The sequence below is a fragment of the Macaca thibetana genome, chromosome 1, assembly GCF_024542745.1.
Source record: "Macaca thibetana thibetana isolate TM-01 chromosome 1, ASM2454274v1, whole genome shotgun sequence".
Lineage (NCBI taxonomy): Eukaryota > Metazoa > Chordata > Mammalia > Primates > Cercopithecidae > Macaca > Macaca thibetana.
Window position 1 is genome coordinate 94,261,453 of NC_065578.1, and position 23,696 is coordinate 94,285,148.

General features: G+C 43.8%; 1 protein-coding gene across 4 annotated transcripts in view; it reads left to right on the forward strand.

Moving 5' to 3' along the window:
- Positions 1–23,696, forward strand: part of SLC44A3 (solute carrier family 44 member 3) — a 72,763-nt gene that overhangs the window by 29,236 nt on the left and 19,831 nt on the right. For 2 of the 4 annotated variants that reach the window (XM_050778182.1, XM_050778204.1), the window contains exons 10-12: positions 8,186–8,351; positions 15,825–15,981; positions 18,423–18,509. In XM_050778182.1, coding sequence (XP_050634139.1) covers positions 8,186–8,351; positions 15,825–15,981; positions 18,423–18,509 — 410 coding nt within the window. The remainder of the gene's footprint in view (positions 1–8,185; positions 8,352–15,824; positions 15,982–18,422; positions 18,510–23,696) is intronic. The other 2 variants (XM_050778191.1, XM_050778194.1) reach the window with 2 other exon arrangements.

A 23,696-nucleotide genomic window follows, 5' to 3' on the forward strand; every position in this document is an offset into this window, starting at 1 on the left:
CCACCTCTCAGGATCACGCAGTGAAGTGTGACAATTCGCTGTCAGTGCAAGCAGCAAACGGCGAGAACAGTCGAGGGGCCGGAAAGGAAACTGGGTGTCCCGGACCTATGGGAGGCATCTATGAGCAGGTCGATTTCAGGCTTTTCAGGAGAGAAGGTGCCACGCAGAGCCACCACCACCCCCTCACCCCGCTGGGGTCAGGCATCATAGAAACCAAATCACCTGTCCCCTCCTTCCACCTGCCTGTGGCCGACCCAGGTGCACAGGGTCCCCTTTGTTCTCAGAGGCCTTTTCACCAGTGCCAGAGAGCCTGGTTCTGCGGCTGGGCATATCAGCAGCTGCATCACTTTTTGATCTTCAGAAGATGCCCCAGCTAACACTTGAGAGGGACTCTGAGCCACTTTCACCTGTTGTGAAGAGGCGCCAGGTGGTCGGGTGGCGAGCCCGCCGCACAGTGCCCGATTGTCTCATTCCACCTCCCACAGGCAGCTTCAGGGGAACAGACACACTCTTCAGTTAGCGCCCGGTTTTGCATGTGGGCATCCTCAGTGTGGAAATGGTCGTTTTTGTTGGTTTTGTTTGTTTGTTTTTCTTGAGACAGGGCCTCAATCTGTTGCTCAGGCTCAAGTGTAGCATCAACCTCCAGGCTCAAGTGATCCTTCCACCTCAGCTTCCCCAGTAGCTGGGGCTGCACGTGCCACTGTGCCTAGCTAATTTTTGTACTTTTTTTGTAGAGACAGGATTTTGCCATGTTGCCCAGGCTGGTCTAGAAATCCTGGGCTCAAGCAGTCCACTCCACCCGCTTTGGCCTCCCAGGGTGTTGGGATTATAGGTGTGAGCCACACAAATAGTTGTTTAAGTTGTGTCAGATGGCTGAATGAATACTGTTTTTTGCTGCATTAGAAAAAAAAAAAAAAGAGAGATAGGAGCGAACTTGGGTTGATCATTTTTGCCCAGATGTACTATTTTTCTAATGACCGTTAATCATTCTCTTAACTAGTTGACAAATTCCGACTTGTTTGGGGATTTTTTGTTCAGCAGATCTTATCAAGCCCCCGTCCTGCACCACCCAACAATGACATTTATTAGTCCATTGGGATTTGTCTGTTACCAGCAATATGACAGGAGCTACTAAAATCCAATAGGAAAAAGTGAAAACTGTGGTAACCTTGGTAATCTGGTGGGTTGGAAGGAGCTCAGATGACCTGGTCACCTCCGGTGGTCATTAAGATGGTCTGGAAGCTCCAGAGTCTGTACAATAGAAGAGACCTCTATTGGATTTTTGCAGGGGTGGGGGCTGCCCCCCAGGTCTGTGCTGCAGTTAGAAGATTTAATCACAGGGCTGCACACAGCATACACCATGTACTTGGGGTACACAAAGGAGTGGGCTTGGAAAGGAGGCAGCAGGCTCAGACAGAGAGCTTTCCATAGGTTTCCCATCCAATGACCTGGAACCCAGGCTGGCTCTGCCTTTATGCTTCCTTTTTGCCATTTTTGTAATGGGAAACTGATGTAAGGTTGCCTCACAAGGATGTTAGGAGGCTGAGATGAGACGAGCTTTGCTTTGCAAATAAGGAACCATACGTATTTTTTGTATTAGGAATTAATGTTGACCAAGAAACATCTAGTACCTTCAGTTCTGTGGTTTATTCTTTGCTTTCTCTGGCACATTCAATAATACAATTTAAAAGAAAATTTTCTGTTTTTTAAAGTTATTAGAGATCTAGAAGATAATTGAAGTTATTTTGCAAAAGCCTGCTAGTGGCCCAGTCTTGTTCTAGGAAAAGAGTAAAGGGAGGGTGCACAGGAGAGAGCTGTAACAGCTCCTGCATTTCAGAAGTTCCTGGTCCCTTTGGGAAGGTGCAAAGGAAAGCAGTCTTCACGTACGTCCCCATACCTTTGCTCCTGTTGGGATCTTCCTCTAGAATCCCCTCCCCTGCCCAGCTCTCACCCCAACTCTCCCCCAAAACTGCTTCCTCAAACCAGTCATTCTTCAAGATTGGTTTTGAGTATTATTCTTCTTGGAAAATCTCCTATAAATTTATCAGCCATACTTAGATCTATTTCTCCTCCATTTTTTCCTTGCGTATTTTATATTCTTCATTCTTTCAACAACGATTTATCTCATGCCTGCCCCGTCAGCCCTGGAGTCACACTACATGCCCTGGGTACTTGAGATACAGCAGTGAACAAGACAGCGGTTCTGCTCTTCAGGCCTGACATTCTAGTCGGTGGGCAGAGAGGCAGTGACTAAGGAAATATGCATTCCTTAGTGATAAGGGCGTTGAACAATAAAGCAAGATGTATTGTCATCCCACAAGAGGAAGAACATGTGAGGGCCAGGACCATGCCTTTTTCTTTCTGTGTCTCTTAGCTCAGTTCCATACCTGAATGGATTCAGTTAGGGGTGCTGACCCAGGGAGTAACATCACATCAGTGTCATGGGTGTGAAATGAGATGGATACATGAAGAGCTCATATATTGCAGGCTGCCTGTCAATGAGACTTTCCTCTCTTTTTTCCTAATCCTCATGCTGCCAGAGCAGAAGCTGAAGCTAGTGCGAGACACAGGCAGGATGAGTGTCAGCAGACTGGGGCTGGCAGGACCCTTGGGTCAGTGTGCTGGACAAGGCCAAGTGCACAGAATGTGCTAGAAAGTAGAACCCCTCCAAATTAGGCCTGCTTCCCTTGGAGAATTATCCCAACCAGCTGGACTGCCTTCCTTAAGGAACTGCCATCTGCAACAATCATTATATCACCTTAGTCTTTTGAAATGCTTTAAAGCTTGCTAATAATATTCAGACTTACAGCTAATTGCATTATGAATGTCATTCAGATTATTTTGATGTTCTCAAGGAAGAGCTCTAGAAAATTGTCTCCAAATCTCTTTAATAGATATATTACTTGAGGAAGATATATCCATTCATTCATTCAATCAACAAATATTTATTAAGTATTTACTGTGTGCAGACCCTGTTAAAAATGCTGGAGATACAGCTTTTCTTCCATTTTGGAGGGTAGAAGGAGACAGGCCTTAAATAAAATAAGTCAGTCAATGTTATAGTACTTTAAAAGTTGATTAGTGGCATGGAGAAAAATTAAGCAGAAAGGACAAATAGGAAATGCATGAGGGGGCAGAGTGTGATTTAAAATTTAGTGATTGGGGATGCCTCACTGAGAAGGTGATGATGAGGAAAGATTTGAAGTAGGTGAGTGCAGAGCCATAAGAACATCTAAAGCAAGGGGAAACAGCCCAGGCACAGGGGCTGGCAAGAGGCCGGAGTTCTAGGGCACAGCAAGGGAAGCCTATTCAGCCAGAGTGGAGTGAGCGAGGGAGAGCTTGGTTCAGGGGGAGTCAGGGTGCACACAGTCAGATCCTGGGGCCTTTCTGGCCTTTGTAGGAACTTTGGCTTCTAACCTGAATTGGGAAGTTTTTACAGGATTTTAAGCAGAGTAAAAACTTGACCTGACTACATTTTAATAGCAGTGATTCAGTAAGAAGAGGATGGTGGCTTGGCATAGGTCATAATGGTGGAAGTGGTGTGACATATTGAATTCTGCATCTATTTTGAAGGTAGAGCAAATTGGATTTTCTGGTTACATGAAAGAAAGAGGAGTCGGAGAGGACTCTGAGGGATTTTGGCCTGAGCAACTGGAAAATAACTTTGCCATAAACTGATATATGGGGCAAGAATTTGAGTATAGCATTTTAGGGGTAGATCAGAAATTAATTTTTAGTTGCTTTAATCGACATGTCTTTTAGACCACCAGATGGAGATGTTAAGTAGGCAGTTAGCTATCTGAGTCTGAAGTTAGTGGAGGAGGTCCTGGCTAGGATTTACATTTAGGAACTTGGGAACATATTAATAGTATTTAAAACCATGAGATTAGAATGAATGTAGATAGAGAAGGGAAGAAATCCAAGGACTGTGCTTTGAGGCACTTCAGGATGCCCAGGAGATGAGGGAGAACAAACAAAGAAGACTGACAGGGAGTGACCAGGGGGCAGAAGGAGAAAGGGTGGAGTGTGGGGCCCTGGAATGCGAGTGAAGGGTTTCACAGAGATGTGCGTGGTCCAGTGTGGCAAGTGCTGCTGCTAAAGGAAGAACTGAGGATTGACCACTGAATGATCATGATTGGAGCAGGTGAAGAGAAAGTGGGAGGAAAATAATTGTAAGAGCAAGTATAGACAATCTTGAGGAATTTCGCTGTTAAAAGGAACAGAAATGGGGAGGAAGCTGGAAGAGGAAAGAGTCCACAGTAGATTTTTCTTAAAGATGAGAGATAGTTGAGAATGATTCAGTGGAAAGATTTTGATAAAGAGGGTGAAAATTATTGAAAAGTTATGTTCACACAGGTGAGAAAGAGTGGGATCTGGTGAAGTGTGGCCATAGGATCATGGACCATTTATTAATATGATGTTCTGGGAGAGGGCTCAGATTATGGACCTGTGTTGATAGCAGCTTAGGTGTGAGGTGGTCGGCACTAGTGGAGGTTTTCTGATTGCATCAGTTTGCTCAGTGAAACAGGAGGTAAGATCATTGGCTGAGAGTCAGGATGGGAAGGAAGCTCTTGAAGGTTGAAGGGGGGGTTTATAAAACAGTTGTGCAGAAGAAGGGGAAATGAATGGACCGATATGAGAGCCTGTAAGTTTCTGATAGTAACTCAGATGGTATCCTCTCTCTGATTTTTTTTTTTTTGCCTCATTTATTGTTCCCCCAATAGCTGAGGTCCAGCATAATACCAGCATGCAGTAGATGCTCAATAAATGTGTAAGTTAATTTCAGAATTGAAATTCTATCTACCTATATCTCATTTATAGCTAACCCTGTGTGGCACTCACTGTAGCTGACCCTATTGCACTTAATATTCTAACAGCCTTGCCTGTTTATTATACTTAACTCATAACAGCTATGTGTATTGCACTAAAAGCCACAAGACAGGACGAGATCACCAAGGGTGTGAGAAGTAGGTATTACTATCCTCTGATTTCAAGTGATGAGGCAGATTTCAAAAAAAGTCCCACTATTTGCCCGAGGTTGCTCAGGGCACAGTGCAGAGATGTGACTCTCAGCCTGTGTGACTCTCAAGCCCAAGCCAGTAATCACTGTCCCAAGTTCATCTTGTCTACTCTCATCTTCACCATCAGAGAGCTGTGGCCCACTTTGCTTGTCACACATTTCAAAGCTGAGCTTGGAACCAAGCCTTCTCCCAATTCAGTGCTCTTCCCACCACTATCCCCTGAGATCCGTCATATATTGGGATCTACCCATAGTCTACTTCCCTTTAACACCCGTTAGCTACCCATGATAGTAGCTGTAGTGCCCAGTCCATAGAGACAAAGCAACTGTCATGTGATGAGGGGATCTTGCCTGCATTGACACAGCCATCCAGGAGAGGGCAGTCATGTGTGCCTAAGCACGTCTGCCCCACGCACAGGCTCTGCAACCGCAGGCTCAGAGCCGCATCCAACTTGTTTCCCTGCTTTCGCCCTGAAGCCAGAGCGCCCCTGAACGTTGGTCTAAAGCAGTGGTTCTCAAGTGCCCCCCACCAGGTGACTTTTTGCCCCTGATGTGGCATTTGGCAATGTGTGGACACATTTTTGGGTTGTCGTGGCTGCGGGAGGGGAGGGAGAGCGTCCTGGCATCTGTGTAGAGAGGAGAGGCATGTTGCTAACGCCCTTCAGTGCGCAGGACAGTCCCAGCCCCAGCGAAGATCTGATCCACAACGTCGGTGACAAACCCTGCCCTAAAGGAAAGTCCTAAACAGCCCCAGGAACAAATAGAAGATGGCTTTGATAAGGACGTTCAGAAACAATAGTGATCACTTAAAAATAACTTGCGGGTTCAGCTTCTTTGGGGAATGCCAAATGCCATTCTTTGGGGGAATGTCAAATAATGTCTAAGCGGATCTTGACTCATCACTTCAGCTGCTCCCACCGCTGACTGTGCCAGGTTGGGAGGTGTGTGCATATGTGCCCTTGACAGCACAGGGCAGCTGAGAGTCTGGCCCCCATTAGTGTCCAGGTCCTGTAGGACATACTTACCTTTGTCTGTCTGAAGAAATCATCCTTCCTGTTCTGTGGAAATGTTCTCTGCCCTCAGACTATTCGTGATATTGTAAACCTAGTTTTGCAAAAGCATAATCTGTCGCTGATACTGCTGGGCCTTGTAGGAGGAGCAGGTACTTCTTCCCTGGCTCAGAGCACTTCTGAAATTCCAGAGTGGTTCTCAAAGTCCCCTGACCTCATCTACCTAACAGGCACTCTGCTTGGGAGGGGCCACCTCCTCTGGAATTGGGAATGTTTCCTGAAGTGTGCCCTGAATCACCCCATTTTAGAAAAGCATAGGCATTTATCCATGCCTTACCCAAAACAGAGATTGCCTCCAAGCCAAAGTGAGCCCAGCATTCATAAAATATTAACCTCTCTGTATATCAAGCTGCTCCACTGTTTCTTACAATGTAACTCTTGTTCAGCAGAACATAGAGCTTGGGAATTAAGATCAGCCTTAGTCAGTGGAATCAGTTTTTGATCCACAGCACGGATATCCTCCCCTTTCCTTCACACAGACCCTACTATGAATTTCTAAGGACTCCTGAATGATGAACCTAAAGTCAATTTATAGCTATGACAGGAAATATGAAACAATCTCTAAATGTTCTTCAAGCTATAGCTTTCACCAAAGACCAGAGCACGCATCTTCTTCCCAGTAGTAGTTGTTTTAAAATCCATAGTGGGAAAAGATCTGGAAATCAAATGCAGCCATGAAGCTGGGATTTGGATTTACCAGTGAATTTACCAGTGGATTTACCAGCAGAGTAAATTTGGGTTTACCAGTGGATTTACCAGCAGAGCTAATTAAAGGACTTCTTTAGAGGAGAGAAAAGAAAGCAGGGTATAGCCACGTGAATGGCAAAAAGTTGTTAAGGCAACCTTGCTGGCCTCAGTTGAATGTAGCACTGTGCTCCTGAAATTTAATGATAGTAATAAACCATGATCACTTATGGTGCGATCTGTCTATGGTCTGGACACAATGCAAGTGTTTTCCAAGTAATCTCACTCCATGCTCAGAATACCACCAGGAAACAGGTATTCTAGATAAGGAATCCAAAACTCCTCCAGCTATTCCAGATAAGGAATCTAAAAGTCCTCTAGCTATTCCAGATAAGGTATCTAAAACTCCAGGAAGCCAAATAACTTGTCCAGGGTTACCCACAAAGGGGTCAAGCTGGGATCTGAACCTGGGAAGGTTAACACTGAGGCCCAGTAGAGGTTTTAAATGTGCTAAGAGTTTGCTCTTGAAATGAAATCTGAAATAGATCCCTTTTGAGATAACAAAGACCCTTGTCTCTTTTACAAAGTTTAAGTTTTTGGTGAAGTAAGATTCTATAACGTGATACTAATAGCTTTGTGTGGTTTCATCAATGTGCCGAGTTTGGTTTGCATCACAAAGTCGTGTGGTAGGGAAATCTACAGATTTTTAGAGTCCCATGTGTTCAGGTTTATATTCTCCTTCTACTAATTCTGAGCTCTGAGACTTTACAAAAGTTACTTGCCTCTTCTTCTTCTTTTTTTTTTTTTTTTTTTTTCTGGAGAGTGGAGTCTTCCCCTGTCACCCACGCTGGAGTGCAGTGGCGTGATCTTGGCTCACTGCAACCCCAGCCTTCCAGGTTCAGGTGATTCTCCTGCCTCAGCCTTCCGAGTAGCTGAACTTACAGGTGCCTGCCACCACATTCGGCTAATTTTTGTTTTCTTAGTAGAGGCGGACTTTCACCATGTTGATCAGGCTGGTCTTGAACCCCTGACCTCAGGTGATCCGCCCACCTCAGCCTCCCAACGTGCTGGGATTATAGGCATGAGCCACCATACCCAGCCTCCTTGCCTCTTTTAAACCTCAGTTTTCACATCCACGAAGTGGGATGAGTATTATAGTATATGTCAGGTGTCTTGGAAATTGCCCACCAATGGTCACTGTCATTATCACCGTTGGTATTATTTACAAGTTAAATGTGTGGTTTTGATTTTGATCTTTTGCTCTGTATATTTTAAATTATGGTGGGTACTTGACTTTGGCATTTGTTTTATGTAATGCCAAAGGCCAAGCCTAAAGAAACGTGGCTTGTTGAACCATGGTTCATGCTTAGGACAACATTGGTGTAAAGCATGTTTGTGTTTGAAACTTTAGGAGCTGCCCAGGTTATGGAAGGCGGCCAAGTGGAATATAAGCCCCTTTCGGGCATTCGGTATATGTGGTCCTACCATTTAATTGGCCTCATCTGGACTAGTGAATTCATCCTTGCGTGCCAGCAAATGACTATAGCAGGGGCAGTGGTTACTTGCTATTTCAACAGGTAGGTCCAGTGGTTTTTTTCCTATTGATTTGTCTGTGTGGTTTATCTATGTGCTTCATGTTGATATCTCAAAAGATATTTGGGAATGCTGACCTAGCCCCTTAAAAGGAGTTGGCAAGAATAAAAGACTAAGCTAAAAATTGAGCTGTATGCTCATTTGGTGGTGGGAAGAAATATTATACCCTGAATCTGTCACATTTCCAACTTTTTTACTTTAAGCCAGAAAATTTAGAAACAAGCCAAACAGGGAAGAGATCATATTGCTTAGACTTGAAAGATAAAAAGGGGTCTCACTCTGTCATCCAGGCTGGAGTGCAGTGGTGCGGTCTTGGCTCACTGCAAGCTCCACTTCCCGGGTTCAAGCGATTCTCCTACCTCAGTCTCCCAAGTAGCTGGGACTACAGGCACCTGCCACCACGCCTGGCTAATTTTTGTATTTTTAGTAGAGACGGGGTTTCACCATGTTGGCCAGGATGGTCTCGATCTCTTGACCTCGTGATCCACCTGCCTCGGCCTCCCAAAGTGCTGGGATTACAGGTGTGAGCCACCGCACCCGGCTGCCATTGTTTTAATATTAAAAAAAGGGAGAGTCGAACTCCCCTATGAATATCCATCCTAATTGACTTCAGACAGAAAAATTACTGGTCTATTTTGAATATACTTCAGTAAATTCTGTGAGCCTCACTTTGTCCTCTGCAAAATCAGATAACGTTTGCTTGGGGAAAAAAAAATTAATCCTAAAGGAATTGTATGTAATTACAAAATGTAATTTATATTATAGTTAAGAACCAGTGAATTAGTTACATGCTTCTCTGCTTATATTCCTATCACATCCTGAAAGAAATTGAGGACACACGCAAACACACACACCCCTGAATGCTTTACCTCTTCTGTGTGTGTGACTCACCCCGGGGCAGTGAGAGCCCACAGGACAGAAGAACTCAGCCAGAGCAATGGCAGGACTGGGCTCAGAAACAGAAGTTTACTCTTCATAGGGCTGATCCTCCTCCAGCCTCTCAGACCAAATGATAGAGAAACATGAGCTTCATGGGGAGAGAGTCCGCCAGGGGTGATTCCTGCCATTGAGCAGTTTCCTCCTGATGATAAGGAGCACTGCGGGGTGTTTGTTTGTTTGTTTGTTTGCTTGCTTGCTTGTTGAGACGAGTCTCGCTCTGTCACCCAGGCTGGAGTGCAGTGGCACGATCTTGGCTCACTGTAAGCTCCACCTCCTGGGTTCAAGTGATTCTCCTGCCTCAGCCTCCTGAGTAGCTGAGACTTCAGGGGCCCACCACCACGCCTGGCTAATTTTTGTGTTTTTAGTAGAGACAGGGTTTCACCATGTTGGCCAGGATGGTCTCGATCTCTTGACCTTGTGATCCACCCACCTCGGCCTCCCAAAGTGCTGGGATTACAGGCGTGAGCCGCTGCGCCGGCCAGCACTGTGGGTTTTTAATGTAGCGCTGCAGTTCCGGAGCCTCCATCATTAGAGACTCCAGAGGACTCACAGAGGGGCTGTTGCCCTTGGCACTGAGAACCTCCAGGCAACCGGAGGTGGGTTGTGTGTATTGCTTCCTCCCAGGGAGGGGGGGCAAAGAGAGTATTCTAACCAAATTTGCCGTAGGTAATATTTGCCTAACAGTAATTTTGTGTTATCTTAGAATAACAAACCAAAGCATTTTCAATGAGGACTTCTAATTTGGACTTCCAGTGAAGTATATGTGTTTATCTCCTAATCTCTTCCCTTTCTCCGGCCACTCAAAAAATCACGAAAGATTGAAACAGGCACAAACACACCAGGACAGTGAGAAACAGAGAGGCAATGACAGCAGATAAGAAACACCAACCAAATGGTGAGAGCCAAAGAGAGGGAGGTGGAGCGGTGCCCCAAGCCCGCTGGAGAAAGCAGAAGCAGCCTGTCCATGTGTGTTGGCTGCATGAGGAGGTACAAATAAGATGCACCCTGAAGTGAGCCCCAGAGTCCCAGAGAGGCTCAGGAGTTCAAGTATAAAAAGTGTTTCCGAAGATGAGCTGAAAGCCTTCCTAAGGAGTAGTTAGACCCCCAAATTCCACACCAGCTGAAGACAGGGAAGTTTATTCTCCAGAGAGAGAAAGCAGAGAGGGCCAGACTTGGGGTTTCAGGTTTAGCTGAGGCTGGGGGCAAGTCTCTGTACTGAAAGCAGGGTGAGTAAGTGAAAGCCTAAACTCTGAAGTGAGGCCCCACACACACACACACACACCAGCACCCCCCATTCCACAGTTCAGCTCCCAGAACATTGGCAGCTCGTTTGATATTCCCTAGGAAGAGGTTAGAGGATGCTTTTATGGAGAAACTGCCTAACCCAAAGTAAAGACCTACAGATAGTGCCATATGGGGCCCCCCAATGAAATGGATTCCCTGACTCCTAGCAAAACAGTGAAGTTCATCAGACAACAAGCAACATTCCTCACACAGAGCTTCCAGGTCATTCTGGAGAGCCTCACTCTTCAATTTGAACTGTTTACCAGTGATTATTAAACATGATGAATGCCTCTAAGTGAAAGAAGAAGATCAAAATGTACAAATAAAATGAGCTTAGAGAAAACACAGACAATGCAGGCTGCAAAATGATATGACAAAACAAACTATAATATTATCAGAGAGAACAAAGATATATTGCCAGAATCCCCTCCCACCAACAGAAGAAGGGCATAGTGAGAAAACAAGACCCTTGAGTAATTAAAAGTATGATTACAAAAGTGAACATTTTCTGTTGAAGGATTAAAATATAAAGTGGAAGCACTCTTTCAGAAGGTAGAATGAAAAGACAAAGAGAAACAAAATAAGAGAGAAAGGATTAAAAGAGGATAAATTTGGGAGACCCACTAGCTGACTAACATGAGTTCCAGAAATACAGAACAAAGAAAAGAAGAGAGGGAATTGACAAAGAAAATTTCCCAGGGCTGGAGGACACAAGTAAAGAGAAGATCCCAGAAGCTTCCCGAGGGAAAAAAGATCACAGGCAAAGGATCGAGGACCCAGAGTAGGATCTGACTTTCAACAGCAACTCTGAACCAGAAAAACAATGGAGGAAGGCTATAGGAGTCTAGTGAAAGATTATTTCCAACCTAGAATTGTATAGCCAGTCTATACCTAGTTTAGCGTTCTATGCCTATTCCTACTACCCGTCAAGGGTAAAGAAGAATAAAGTCATGCACAGGCAGTCCCAAGACTTCCCTGCCCACATCCTTTCTAGGAGGGATGTTCCCCGCTGAAACTAATGTTTAAGCCAGAGAGGAAAACATGAGTTTCAGAAAACAGGCTTGAGCAGAGCAGAGCAGAGCAAGGAATTCCCAGGAGGGTAGCTGTGCAGCAGGCGTGGAAAGCATCCAGTCCAAGGTAGACAATGGACTCCAGGAGAGATGTCACTGTGAAAAGAAAATGGAACTGAGGGAATACCAGGTGTATTCAAACATGTTAAGAAAAGCATTACACATTGGTGAAGCATTCGGTGAGGCCCATGGAAATCCAAGCTAATAAAAAAATGTGAAACAATTAACTTCAGAAAAAAAGAAGTTGTACAGGAAGGGAATCTAATTGGAATATGCTACTTGGATCAGTTGTGAATATTATTTACAGCACATATTATCTATGTATGAATAACAAACACTAAGCATTAACTAAAAACTTTGATGTAATTACGTTGGAAGAATGGGAAAATGAGTGTGAGGGGATTGGGGGAGTTAGGCTGTGTAAGAAAATAAAACCAGAATCTTTCACAGTAGAAAAGTCAGTGGACAATATCTGAAGCGGAAAAAATCAAGAAATAGCAGTAAGAACATGTAATTTTGAGGTGTGGAGGTGAGTTCTCTAATAACAACGAAAATATTATCTCTAGGGAGACAGAATTGTGAATGGGGGAAGAAAAACTGCTGTTTTGCCTATTAAGTCTAGCAGTGCTTTTTGGCTTTGTAAGATACTTTACATATTACTTTGATTAAAAAAATAATTTATAATATAATACACAATGATTTATTTTTAGCACAACTATTCCATTTATTAAAGAGCTCTACTTCCTTTTTGATTTTCTGCCTAATTTTGAAACCTCAAAGTTTTTCCTTATCGTCAAAGTTCACAATTCTTCATGTCCTTTTCTGGCCTGCACTCACAGTGAGGATTAAATATAGCCAGGGTGCATTCATCTTTGTCGTTCATGTAAGCACTATGAGGGCTGAAGCATTCATACAAAGACCATCAGGTACCAGGATATGGTCAGTCTGTAGAATTTACTTTTTGTAACCATTGGCTTGAAGAGGGATCAACTGAGAGAGCCATAAAGGTGGTGTTAGGGATGTGATGGGAAGGAACTAGAACCCTTCAAGGTGGTGAAGGGACACTTGAGGTGTGACTTCATCATTGTTTTCAAATATACAAAGAATGGTTTCCAGCAGCTTTGGATCTGCTGAGGGAGAAGAGGAAATGGATTCGTAGCAGAGCCTAAGGAATTTAGGTAGAGACAGATGAATTTCCTAACCTAGCAAGAGTTACCCAGGCCAGTTAAATAATCCTGTTATTTCTAATAAAGAAGATTTCCATTTTCTGTCGAATAGGAAAGAAACATACAACATTCTCAGCCTTCCAAGCCTCATCTTGCAGTTATTTTGTTGTAAGAAATACGGGAAGGGCTGTAATCCCAGCACTTTGGGAGGCCGAGATGGGCGGATCACGAGGTCAGGAGATCGAGACCATCCTGGGTAACACAGTGAAACCCTGTCTCTACTAAAAATACAAAAACTTAGCCGGGCGAGGTGGCAGGCGCCTGTAGTCCCAGCTACTCGGGAGGCTGAGGCAGGAGAATGGCGTGAACCCGGGAGGCGGAGCTTGCAGTGAGCTGAGATCCGGCCACTGCACTCCAGCCTGGGTGACAGAGCGAGACTCCGTCTCAAAAAAAAAAAAAAAAAAAAGAAATACGGGAAGGGATCTTTGCTGGGACCAGCTTTACGTTGGAGGCCGTTTGTCCCAGGCAGCCCACACCTAGTCCGGGAGCCTCAGCACAAAATTAATTTTCCATAATATCAGAAGAGTTCTTAGTGAGCACGAGGCTGGATCTAACTAGAGCTAAAGCTTGTCTCTAGGACCATGATGTGGCTTGCCTGGCTGTATGCACTCTGTTGTCTGATGGGACTAGAAATTACAAAACAGTACTTTGTACCATGACCCAGAGCTGTCAGGGGACTTGAACGGATGGGACCATTAAACCCTTTGCCCCACAGCTTAGGTTGATGTGGTATTTTGGGGACCTGGCCTCGTTGTTCCGGGAGCCAGGCAGCATTAGCGCTCAAAGCAGCCACACATCCAAAGGAAGGGAGAAGCTGGGCTTCATCAGGCATACGCTAGAGTTTCCTTACCCTCTAACGCTGCCTGTGTCTTCCTTATTGCCACTGCCTACAGAATTGGGGTGCCTGTGGCCCAGTGGGAAGATCTAGAGAGAGGTGAGGAAGGCTGACTGGAGGCCCAGTCCTCACCAGCCTCCTAATACACTCATTGCTGGGTTGCCCCATATGCTCAACACTGCAATGTTGTCCCCCAGGTCAATTCTTAAAATATGAATAAGTCCAGAGGTAAGTATTATGTTTAGCATCCCTGGGTGCGTCAGATCCTCTTCCTGCAGGCAGGTTTGGCTGGTTGTGAGGGAGATAGAGCTGGAGGCACTAGCTCCACACACAGCAGGGGAGAGGTGGCAGGATGACGTTACCTTTGAACATGGAAATGAGTCTGAGAGGAGGTGGAGGCCTCAGAGACACACCACTTCATTAGCCATTTTTTTCTGTAGGACTGTTTCTAGTTTTGAGGGCAGGTATTCAGTGACTCCTGGCTCGGTGGGCTGGCTTGGGTTGAAAGGGCCCTCTTTTTAAGTTCCCTCTCTCATCACGTGATAACCCAGCTTCCGGAACCTCTGCATCTTCTTCCAGCCAAGCCCGGCAGAGCCTCGAGCCATTACCAGGATGTGTTACAGACTAGGGAAGCTGAGGCAGTGCAGGCACTCCTCTGCCTGAAGTGGTTAACCCCATCACAGTGAAACCTCAGAAAGCTGATGCCTAACCCCAAACTTTAATACCTGGAGGGCTAACCCCAAGGCCCCCATTCACAGTGGCCTATGAATCATGTGTTTCCCTGCCAGATGGAAAGCAGGTGTTGTCCTCTTCTCCCTGCCTCCCCTCTTGAGCACCATAATAAGTTCTAAAGCACATAAATCTCCTCAATGGAAAAGTAAACATTCTTCCTTAAAAAAAAAAAATGAGGGAAGGGGGAAAAAAAATGTGTCAGATTTTCCTGGCCTACACTACTCTTCTAGTTTATCAGATCTAAATGAATTCCTATTAGCAATAGCTTCTGTGGTTTTTCCTATTTTAAATGATACTGGGCTGAAACACACATCCCTCTTTTTGTGGGACAACTGGGTTGCAGTTTTTCAGCTCCCAATATTACTTTCATGTTCTCTTTTTCTTCCTGGCTGATTTGAGTAACAGCAAAATGCAGCCATTGCCAACTCTTGAAACATTTCTGGCTGCCTTCCTTTTCCTCTCTCAAATCCTAGGCCGCTGTCAAAACCTTAATTCATAGTGACTTATTAGCAACCAGAGCAAGTTGTAGAATAATCCATTATAAAGAAACCAAGCTTCACTTGGAATCTGTGAAGTTGCTTCTCAGAAAGGCCTTATTTTCTAGAACTGGCTTCAGCGGGAATTCAGAGGGTCACCCGTGGGGTGGCATCAGCCCCCACTCCTTTGTTTTATCTTTCTGGTTTGGGGGAGACTGATGGCTGTGCCCATTCTGTTCTTTCTCACTTTTTTTCCCTGCCTGTGAAACTGACTTGTACACATTCTTGGGAGCTGCGTCATGACAAGTCCCGTAAATGATTCACACTGAAGTGGCCTTTAAAGAGCAGAGTAGAAACCAGCAGGATTTGGGGAGCCTAGAGCTGTGCAGGAGCCAAGCACCCAGGGCTCTCTGTCCCCTTCCTGTAAGCGGGAGCTCACTGTTACCTCTCTGGCCGCAGATCCTGGTCACATGATTTGGTGATGCTGTTTAATCACCAGGTGAATGCCGGCAATATTTATGTATAGTCCTGTGTCATTTAAACCTTGAAGACTGTGATACAATTAAACTTCTGAAAGTGAAAATGAGATGAATAGACACCCTAAAGGGTTGGTGGTTGGGCTAGGCATTATAAAGAGGGAAACTTTTTTTAACTCATCAGTTTTTTTTTAAGTTTTTCTGTTTTATTTTGTTTGTAGCATTAAGTGGCACCAAAACGAATTAAATTAATACAAGAAACAATTTAACCGAAGCTACCAAGGAGTAGAAAAAGTTTGCCAAATGCTTATTGCGTCACCACTTTCTAAGTTGTTAGTGCCACAGATGATTGGAACCAGAGAGTTTTTGCTGCTTTATAAAAAGTGTTTTTAAAATGCTGTCCCTTTCCCTATTTGCAGAAGTAAAAATGACCCTCCTGATCGTCCCATCCTTTCGTCTCTCTCCATTCTCTTCTTCTACCATCAAGGAACCGTTGTGAAAGGGTCATTTTTAATCCCTGTGGTGAGGCTTCCAAGAATCATTGTCATGTACATGCAAAACGCGCTGAAAGAACAGGTAAGGCTACCTCCTGATACACAGCACGTTCCGTGTTTGGGTTGCCAGAAACTTAATTACTGGAAAACTACAGCAGGTCCCAGGACAGAAATGTGACCTGTGACAGCAGCCGTGCGGAAAGCTCCTGCACTCCTCGGCTCCCATCCCCCGCCTCTCCCAGCAAACCTTTTATTTTCCCAGAGTCTCTGTTTCGTTTATGGTTTTGTTTATTGGGTTTTCTCCAACTCAGTGGAGATGGTGTGGGGAGGGAGTAGTTCTGAGTTAGCTGATCTTCCTTCTTATGTAAATGGCGAACAGACAGGATGAACCCTTAAGGTGAAATTTAAACAAGGTTTTTGTGAACATTTATCATGCCTTTTTAAGTGAAAAAATGCACCGTAAGATAGGAATAATATGTGTTCATTTCTGTTTTAATGCTGAAATACTGCCTGCCTTTTGTGTTTCCCAGAGCTGTCATGGGAAATTCCCGGTGTGTGTGAGGAGTGAGGAGGGAGAAAAGGAGAGGGTTTGAATGAGTGTGTGTGTGTGTGTGTGTGTGTGTGTACACATGCGTGTGCACACATGCGCTTGAGAGTGAGAAATGGACAAGCTGACCTACATCTAAGCTCAAAGGACAGAAAACTGTAGGGCTTTTGTGCCCGGGGGATTTCTCCTCCCTAGTTTTTATTTCCATGCACATTTGCTTATGAATGCCAGTGGAAACCAGAACACCAGGAAAACAGCTGTTCTCATGGTATTTCTGGCCTGCCAAACAAGGGGAGACAGGACTTTTCCCAACTCTTCTGTTCTCACACAATGTTAATCTCTCCCCCGTCACCACCTCAGAGTTGGTGACTTGGTCAGTTTCACAAACTTACCTGATTCCAACCTTTTGGGTATAGCTATGTGTCCTTAGTAAATTCAGGAAATTTTACCAATAGGTTTACATTATATTTTAGAGTTGTTTTCATTTTCTTTTTAAAAAGATATCTGAATTGTTGATATTTTAAAATCTATAATCAAGGTTTAAAGTTAGTTTATCAATTAGAAGCAGTTGATTGGCTAACACATAAAATTATCTGGCTTCCTTATCTGGAAATGCATGCTAAGCAGTTGCCCCTGATTGTAGAACATTTTCTTGTATTTCTATTAATATTTTGCTTGGCCACATTTTGGTGACTTGAAGAGGCATTTCCATATCCAGGACAAAACTAACTACTTTTGGCTCCTGCATTTTGAAGTCAATCCTTCAATCTTAGGAAACTTGCAGGATTTCTTGAAGAACAGGACAGCATTTTATTTTAAGTCTATTTGTGATATGTTTGTGTGTGCATTAGTAATAATCACAAATTAATGAGCAGCGAGGAGCTTGCTGTCCCTCCTAAAGCTAGGCATCTTAAACTCTCTGGGGATACAGCCTTTCATGAATCTAAAAGAGAAGTCAGTGGAAGGCCCAAGGTCTCTCTGACTGTGGTCTAAAAGGTTATTTATCACTTCCCAGATTCCACAAGGACCAAGGGCCAGAATTGCTTTTAGTGATGTCACTATTGGGAAAATGTGTCCTTTCTTAGGTTAAAAAACAATTTCTTCCTCAGCAGCCTTACTGGCCAGCACTGTGTCTACAATTTAAATGTTTCACACAGCCACCGTGTGATTTTCCCTAGTTCAATAGGCTCATTCACCAACACAGCCAGGCTGAAAAGTGTCCAGATCAAGTTTCATCCAATTGAATTCACATTGGGATGAGAAAATGGCCATATAAGGCTGAGTTATTCCTGGGGTCCTCATCCTAGGCTATTTCAGGATTGTTTCCAGGGATGTGTTCACTCTGGGGAGTGGGTAGGGTGCCGCCAAGCACCCCTCCCCCAAGAGGTTCATGAAAGTATTCATTCTTGAGCTATGCACAAGTTCAAGTTATATTTCAAAGGAGTAATTTATCCCTCGAACTTTAGTCCCCCCCAAAAAAATCTCACTACAGCATTTATGTCCTCCAAAGTTAAACTTGATTCTTTATTTATGTGGGCACATAACTAGTATCTACAGTGTATTATTTGTTTTTTTGTTTCTGGGATGTGAATTTTTCATGAATATAAACTTTGGTTTGAAAAAGCCAAGTGTACCATTTCAGACACTTAAGGGCAGATGAAGGGGGAAGAGAGGTTTTTTTTAACTGGAACCAGAAGACCTGCTTTTCTTTTGCTGTTCAGTATGGACTAACCTCCCTAATAGCACCGCTAACATATAAGTCCACAAGACAGAAACGTTTCTTCTCAATAATACTAGAACCATAATTAGTAGTAGTAGTAGTAGTAGTAGTAGTATGCACAAAATAAGAACTTCTCCCACGCCACCAGTGTTTCCCTAGGTGCATAAGTGAAAACTGTGTTTCCTCAGAAACTGCCTGCTTGTCTTCTTTCCTGTGTTGTTTTTGACTCTGTTCCTTTGGTCTCAACCTGATCCAGCAGCATGGTGCATTGTCGAGGTACCTGTTCCGATGCTGCTACTGCTGTTTCTGGTGTCTTGACAAATACCTGCTCCATCTCAACCAGGTACGTCTCCTACCTCTTGCCTCAGGAACACACAGAAGGGTCCAAAGGTGGCCTCCATCTCTTAGGTCAAGGTTTGGCAAATTCTTCTCTAAGGGGCCAAAGTGTGTAAACATTTTAGGCTTTCAGACCAGTCTCTCTGTCACAACCACTCAATTCTGCCATCATGGCAGGAAAGCAGCCATAGGTAAAATGTCAATGAATGGGTATGGCTATGTTCTAGTAAACCTTAACTTATCAACAGTGACATTTGAATTTCATATGATTTTTACATGTCAAGAAATATTCTTTTTTTGATTTTGATTTTTTCCCAACCATTGTAAAATTGTAAAAATTGTTCTTAGCTCCTGTAGAGGAAAGCGGGCAGTGTGATGGAGCTGGCTCCTGGGCTGTAGTTTGCAGACCCTACCCTAGAACCATAGGCCATTAAAACCACGCTTCAAATTTTAAAAGAAAGTTTTTCTCTTTTCAGAAATAAAGAGGAGAGGGAGTATTTAGAAACCCTAGCATAATGAATGTATATCAACTAAGAGCTGATTTTCAGTGCCTTCTCTAAGAACTATAATTTTCCTGAACTAGGAAAAGAATTGCCTCCCTAATTTTCATAGATTTCACCAGTCTTCCCTTTTCAAGCTATAAATATGCCTTTAAACTTATAAAAATTATATCTTGCAATTGTTTGGATTTTGGATTTTTTTCCTCTCCTGAATTTTTCAAATTAATGGAAATTTAAATACGTTGTGTTTCTCTTTAGAGCATTTAGGAGATTTTAATAGTCCTTAGTCAAATTTACACAAAGCAGTATTTTTGTAAGTTAGCAGGCTGTTTTATAATTTGAACATTCACAGAAATCTCACTTAGAAAAGTACTTCTTATAATTGCCCCCTCCCTAAGAAATTTACCTTTAGAAGTAAAGGGACTAATTAGACCATCTATGTTTAATGTTTTACAAGTGGTATTTATAATACTTTTCATTATTCAGGGAAAAATGTAGCCTTCTTACAGTAAGGTCTATTTTAGGCTCTTAATAATCTTGGAGAACATTTTAGAGTATATTTAGTTTTCATTTGGATTACTATAAACCAGCATGTGTAAAACACAATCAAATACCATAGGACCTTTCGGAATGGGGGGTACATGTAACAAGTGAGTCCAAACCCTTTGAATACATTTGTCATGGTGTTAGATGTTATAGCTGTTGTATATGTATCCAGACACCAACTTCATAAATATTTTGAGATGCATTGCAAAAATGTATTAACTATGATAAAATATATATGCATGAAAAATAAAGGTTAAGAAACATATAAATAGACTAGAAAGATAAAAGCAATGAATGAGACCATTGATATACAAATATGTTGGCCATATGGCCATACGAGGCCCCGGGGTTGACCTGTCATTCCCTCTCACTGTATTATGGGAATTCAGGTACTTTCTGCATCCCTCTTTCACTCATGGTTTTCATCCTGGCCCCTGGAAGCCTAGAGGCTCCTGTGGACACTGTGGGGACCACCACATTAGGAGGGCAGAGAAATGGGTAAGGTGGAGGAAGGGTGGACCCTGGCCCCATACCATGCCTATACTGCCCGGCCTTGCAGCCAGAGCAACTCCGCTTTATGTGGTTAGGGGTGGGAGTGTGGGAGTGTACTGAAGTTTTCATTTGAGGACAGGTCTCTGCTGCTAAAACACATTTGAAAACCTCTGGTCCCATTTTCACATTTGTTTTCTCTGCCCTGTTATCCTGAGGTACGTATTTTCCTCCCTTCTGAAATTTCACCACCTTAATTAATCCAGGACCATTTCCCTTGGTAATTCAAATGTTTCCAAACTCATAAGTGACACTAATGTTAACCAAACCATAATGACCATCCTAAAGGTGATGACTCCATATAACAGATGTGTCGATGGGAATAATGATCCCCGATTCACAGAAAAACTAAGCCAGCCTTGATCCAGCTTGTGTAGTGAGTCAGTGGTGCAAACAGGGATAGGCCTTTTAGATTCTAATCATGGTGCCTGTGCAGTAGGCTGTGGCTAAACCAGCTTCATAGTGTCTTTTCCTTGCGGTGACTCCTGTAGAACTGGGTGGTGCCAGTTGATGTGGGTGATGCTCAGAGGCCTAAGGTTCAGGAGATTGGGAAGAGGAGGAAGAATGAAAAAACAAGAACTGGTGTGAATATTAATGGAGAAGGAAGGGTCACCTCTGGTCTACGTCGACTACTGGAAAGCAGAGTGAAATAAAAATGTTTAAGAATAAAGATGATTGTAAATGGTAATCAGAGCAACTGTCAGCCTCATTTGGCAGTGGACAAAGGAAAGTGAGCATAAAGTGAGAAAAGGAATTTAGATTCACCTTTTCAGAAATTTCCTTGCATTGGAATGACTTACTAGGGGACATTGTGGCATCTCTGTCTCTGGAAATCAGATTTTAAAAGGCTGAACCCTATTTTATGTTCCTCATTTTGTGGAATAGGAGCTGGGAAATACTAAAAGAGAATGAGATCCATTCGTTACCATCAAAACTCAGATGCTCGTCTTTATTTAACATCAAGGAGCTGGCTGGGTTTTCCCACTGCTTCTTAAAAGCCTAATCCATCTTCACTAAATCCTAGTAGGGAGACAGGTGGCAGTTGCTGCATTTTGCAAACACCCAGCCTAAGGCTGCACAGGCATTCACTTGCAAGGTGGGGAATGAAACTCTCAATCTCATAATTTCTCATTTACTTTTCTCCCTACATCATAAATACTGAGTGTGTACATACTGAAAAAAATTACATGTTCACCTCACACATGTGTTCATCCAGCAACCATGTGTTTATCCTGTATGCAGACTATTTCTACCTGGGTATAATAAGGACAAGGACCATGGCGATATAGAGGTGATACAGAGTCATTACTGTATGGTGCAAAAGCCAGGCCTCCAAGAAATTGACAAGCTAGCTGTCGGGCGACAGGGGCCAGTAAGGGGCATATGCATGAGACATATGACTGTACAGAAAAGCGCATGTTTAAGCATTGGGATAGGGCTGTGGAAGTTCAGAAAAGGAAAATCTTGGTCTTTGGGAGAGGTCATTTGACTCTGTAATTAGGGGAAATTTCCTAGGAGAAGTGGACCTGAGTATAGAGTACCCACTGGAGATCACCAGCTACTAACGACAGCAGTAACAGCTGTGGGTATTGGCAATCAACTGTTTTGCCAGTGGTATGCTGAGCACTTTTCCTGCATTATATCAGTTGTTAGGTTTTTTGTTTTTGTTTTGTTTTTTTTGAGATGGATTTTTGCTCCTATCGCCCAGGCTGGAGTGCAGTAGCACAATCTTGGCTCACTGCACCCTCTGCCTCCCGGGTTCAAGTGATTCTCCTGCCTTATCCTCTGGAGTAGCTGGGACCACATGACACCACGTGCTAAGTTTTTGCATTTTTAGTAGAAACGGGGTTTCACCATGTTGGCCAAGCTGGTCTCGAACTCCTGACCTCAGGCGATTTACCTGCCTCGGCCTCCCAAACTGCTGGGATTACAGGCATGAGCCACCATTTGTGGCCAGTTGTTAGTTTCTGAGATAGTGTCTTCAATTTACAGATAGGGAGATTGAGGCTTAGAGAAGGCACATAGTGGCAGATCTAGGATTTGAATCCAAGTCTGTTTTGCCTCCAGGCCCAAGCCCTTAACCACTGTGCATTTTTAAAATAGCCGGAGGAGGACTCATGACCACCACCTGGGGATGTTCTTTTCTGCTCCTTGCAAAGCCAGAGTCCGTACAAGTAGAGCTGGCAAAGCGCGTCTTGTTACACAGCAGACTTTTGTGGAGGAGGACAGGAAAGGTGAAGGAGCAATGAAGATGATGAACTCACCATAACTGTAATCAAGCAGTTATCCATCCAGAAAAGGCTGGTCAGGGTGGCCTGGCCCCTCCTCCTTTCGTCAGGCAAGTTAGTGGTCAAAGCGTCTGGGAGTCTTGGCTGGCTGTTCTCAGAGACTTTCAGGCAAAAGGGCCTTACAGCCTCCCCTCTCCCTCCCAGCACTGTCCAGGGGCCTGGCTAAGAACCCCGCTGTGAGACTACAGGCTAAGCCCTCAGCAAGAATGGCGTACTTACTGTTTCTTATGGGGTCTGCACACAGTTCCTCATGAAAATGTCTCCCTAAGTGCACATCTCTTGTCCATTGTGGACACAGGCATCTGTCCCAGCCATGATGTTGGCTTTAGGTCAATGTTCCTCTAAGTATGAAACCCAGCGGTGAGCCCCAGGACTCTTCCTGATGGTTCCAAACTGATCTGAACATTCTAGAAAATCCTTTTTTCAATTTTTATAGGCAAATAGCAGAATTCCATAGATTTTTCATTTTTGCATACAACAGGGAGTTGTTTGCCCGTCAATAAAGTAGAGCATGTGTTATTAAAGTTTACTAAAATGTGTTCTTTATGAACCCAAATTGGTGTCTTAACGTAGTTTCTTAAGGACTCAGACTCATTCTTTTCAGACATCTAGCCGCTGAGGCAATGCCTGGTGACCCTGCAAAATTTGTGAATGTACGCACGCAGACAGTGGGATTTGCAAATTGGGAAAAGAACACTTTGCTACCACTAGTGTTGCCTTGAGTTGACCATGTTGTTCAGTTGCAGTCATTCTTGTCTTGACATTTTACTTCTCTTGATTATTCAGTTCTTGGTTGGTTGGTTGGTTATTTATTTATTTATTTATTTTTGAGACAGAGTTTCACTCTTGTTGCCCAGGCTGCAGTGCAATGGCGTGAGCTCGGCTCACCGCAACCTCTGCCTCCCGGGTTTAAGTGATTCTCCTGCCTCAGCCTCCCAAGTAGCTGGGATTACAGGCATGCCCCACCATGCCTGGCTAATTTTGTATTTTTAGTAGAGACAGGTTTCTCCATGTTGGCTACGTTGGTCTTGAACTCCTGACCTCAGGTGATCCACCTGCCTCGGCCTCCCAAAGTGCTGAGATTACAGGTATAAGCCCGGCCTTTTGTTTATCCATTCTATTTTTTTAAAATCACTTTAAGCATTGCATTCCTCTTCAATGCTTTGTTCTTCTTCCAGCAGAAGTGGGAATGGGTATAGGCAGTGAGCTGTGGGCTAGTGTCAGAAGTCTGAGAACCACCGTATCTGTACCAGTCTCCTGGGAGAAGCTTCCAGGTAAAAATGACTTCAGTCAGGTAGAGCAGCAGTTTGC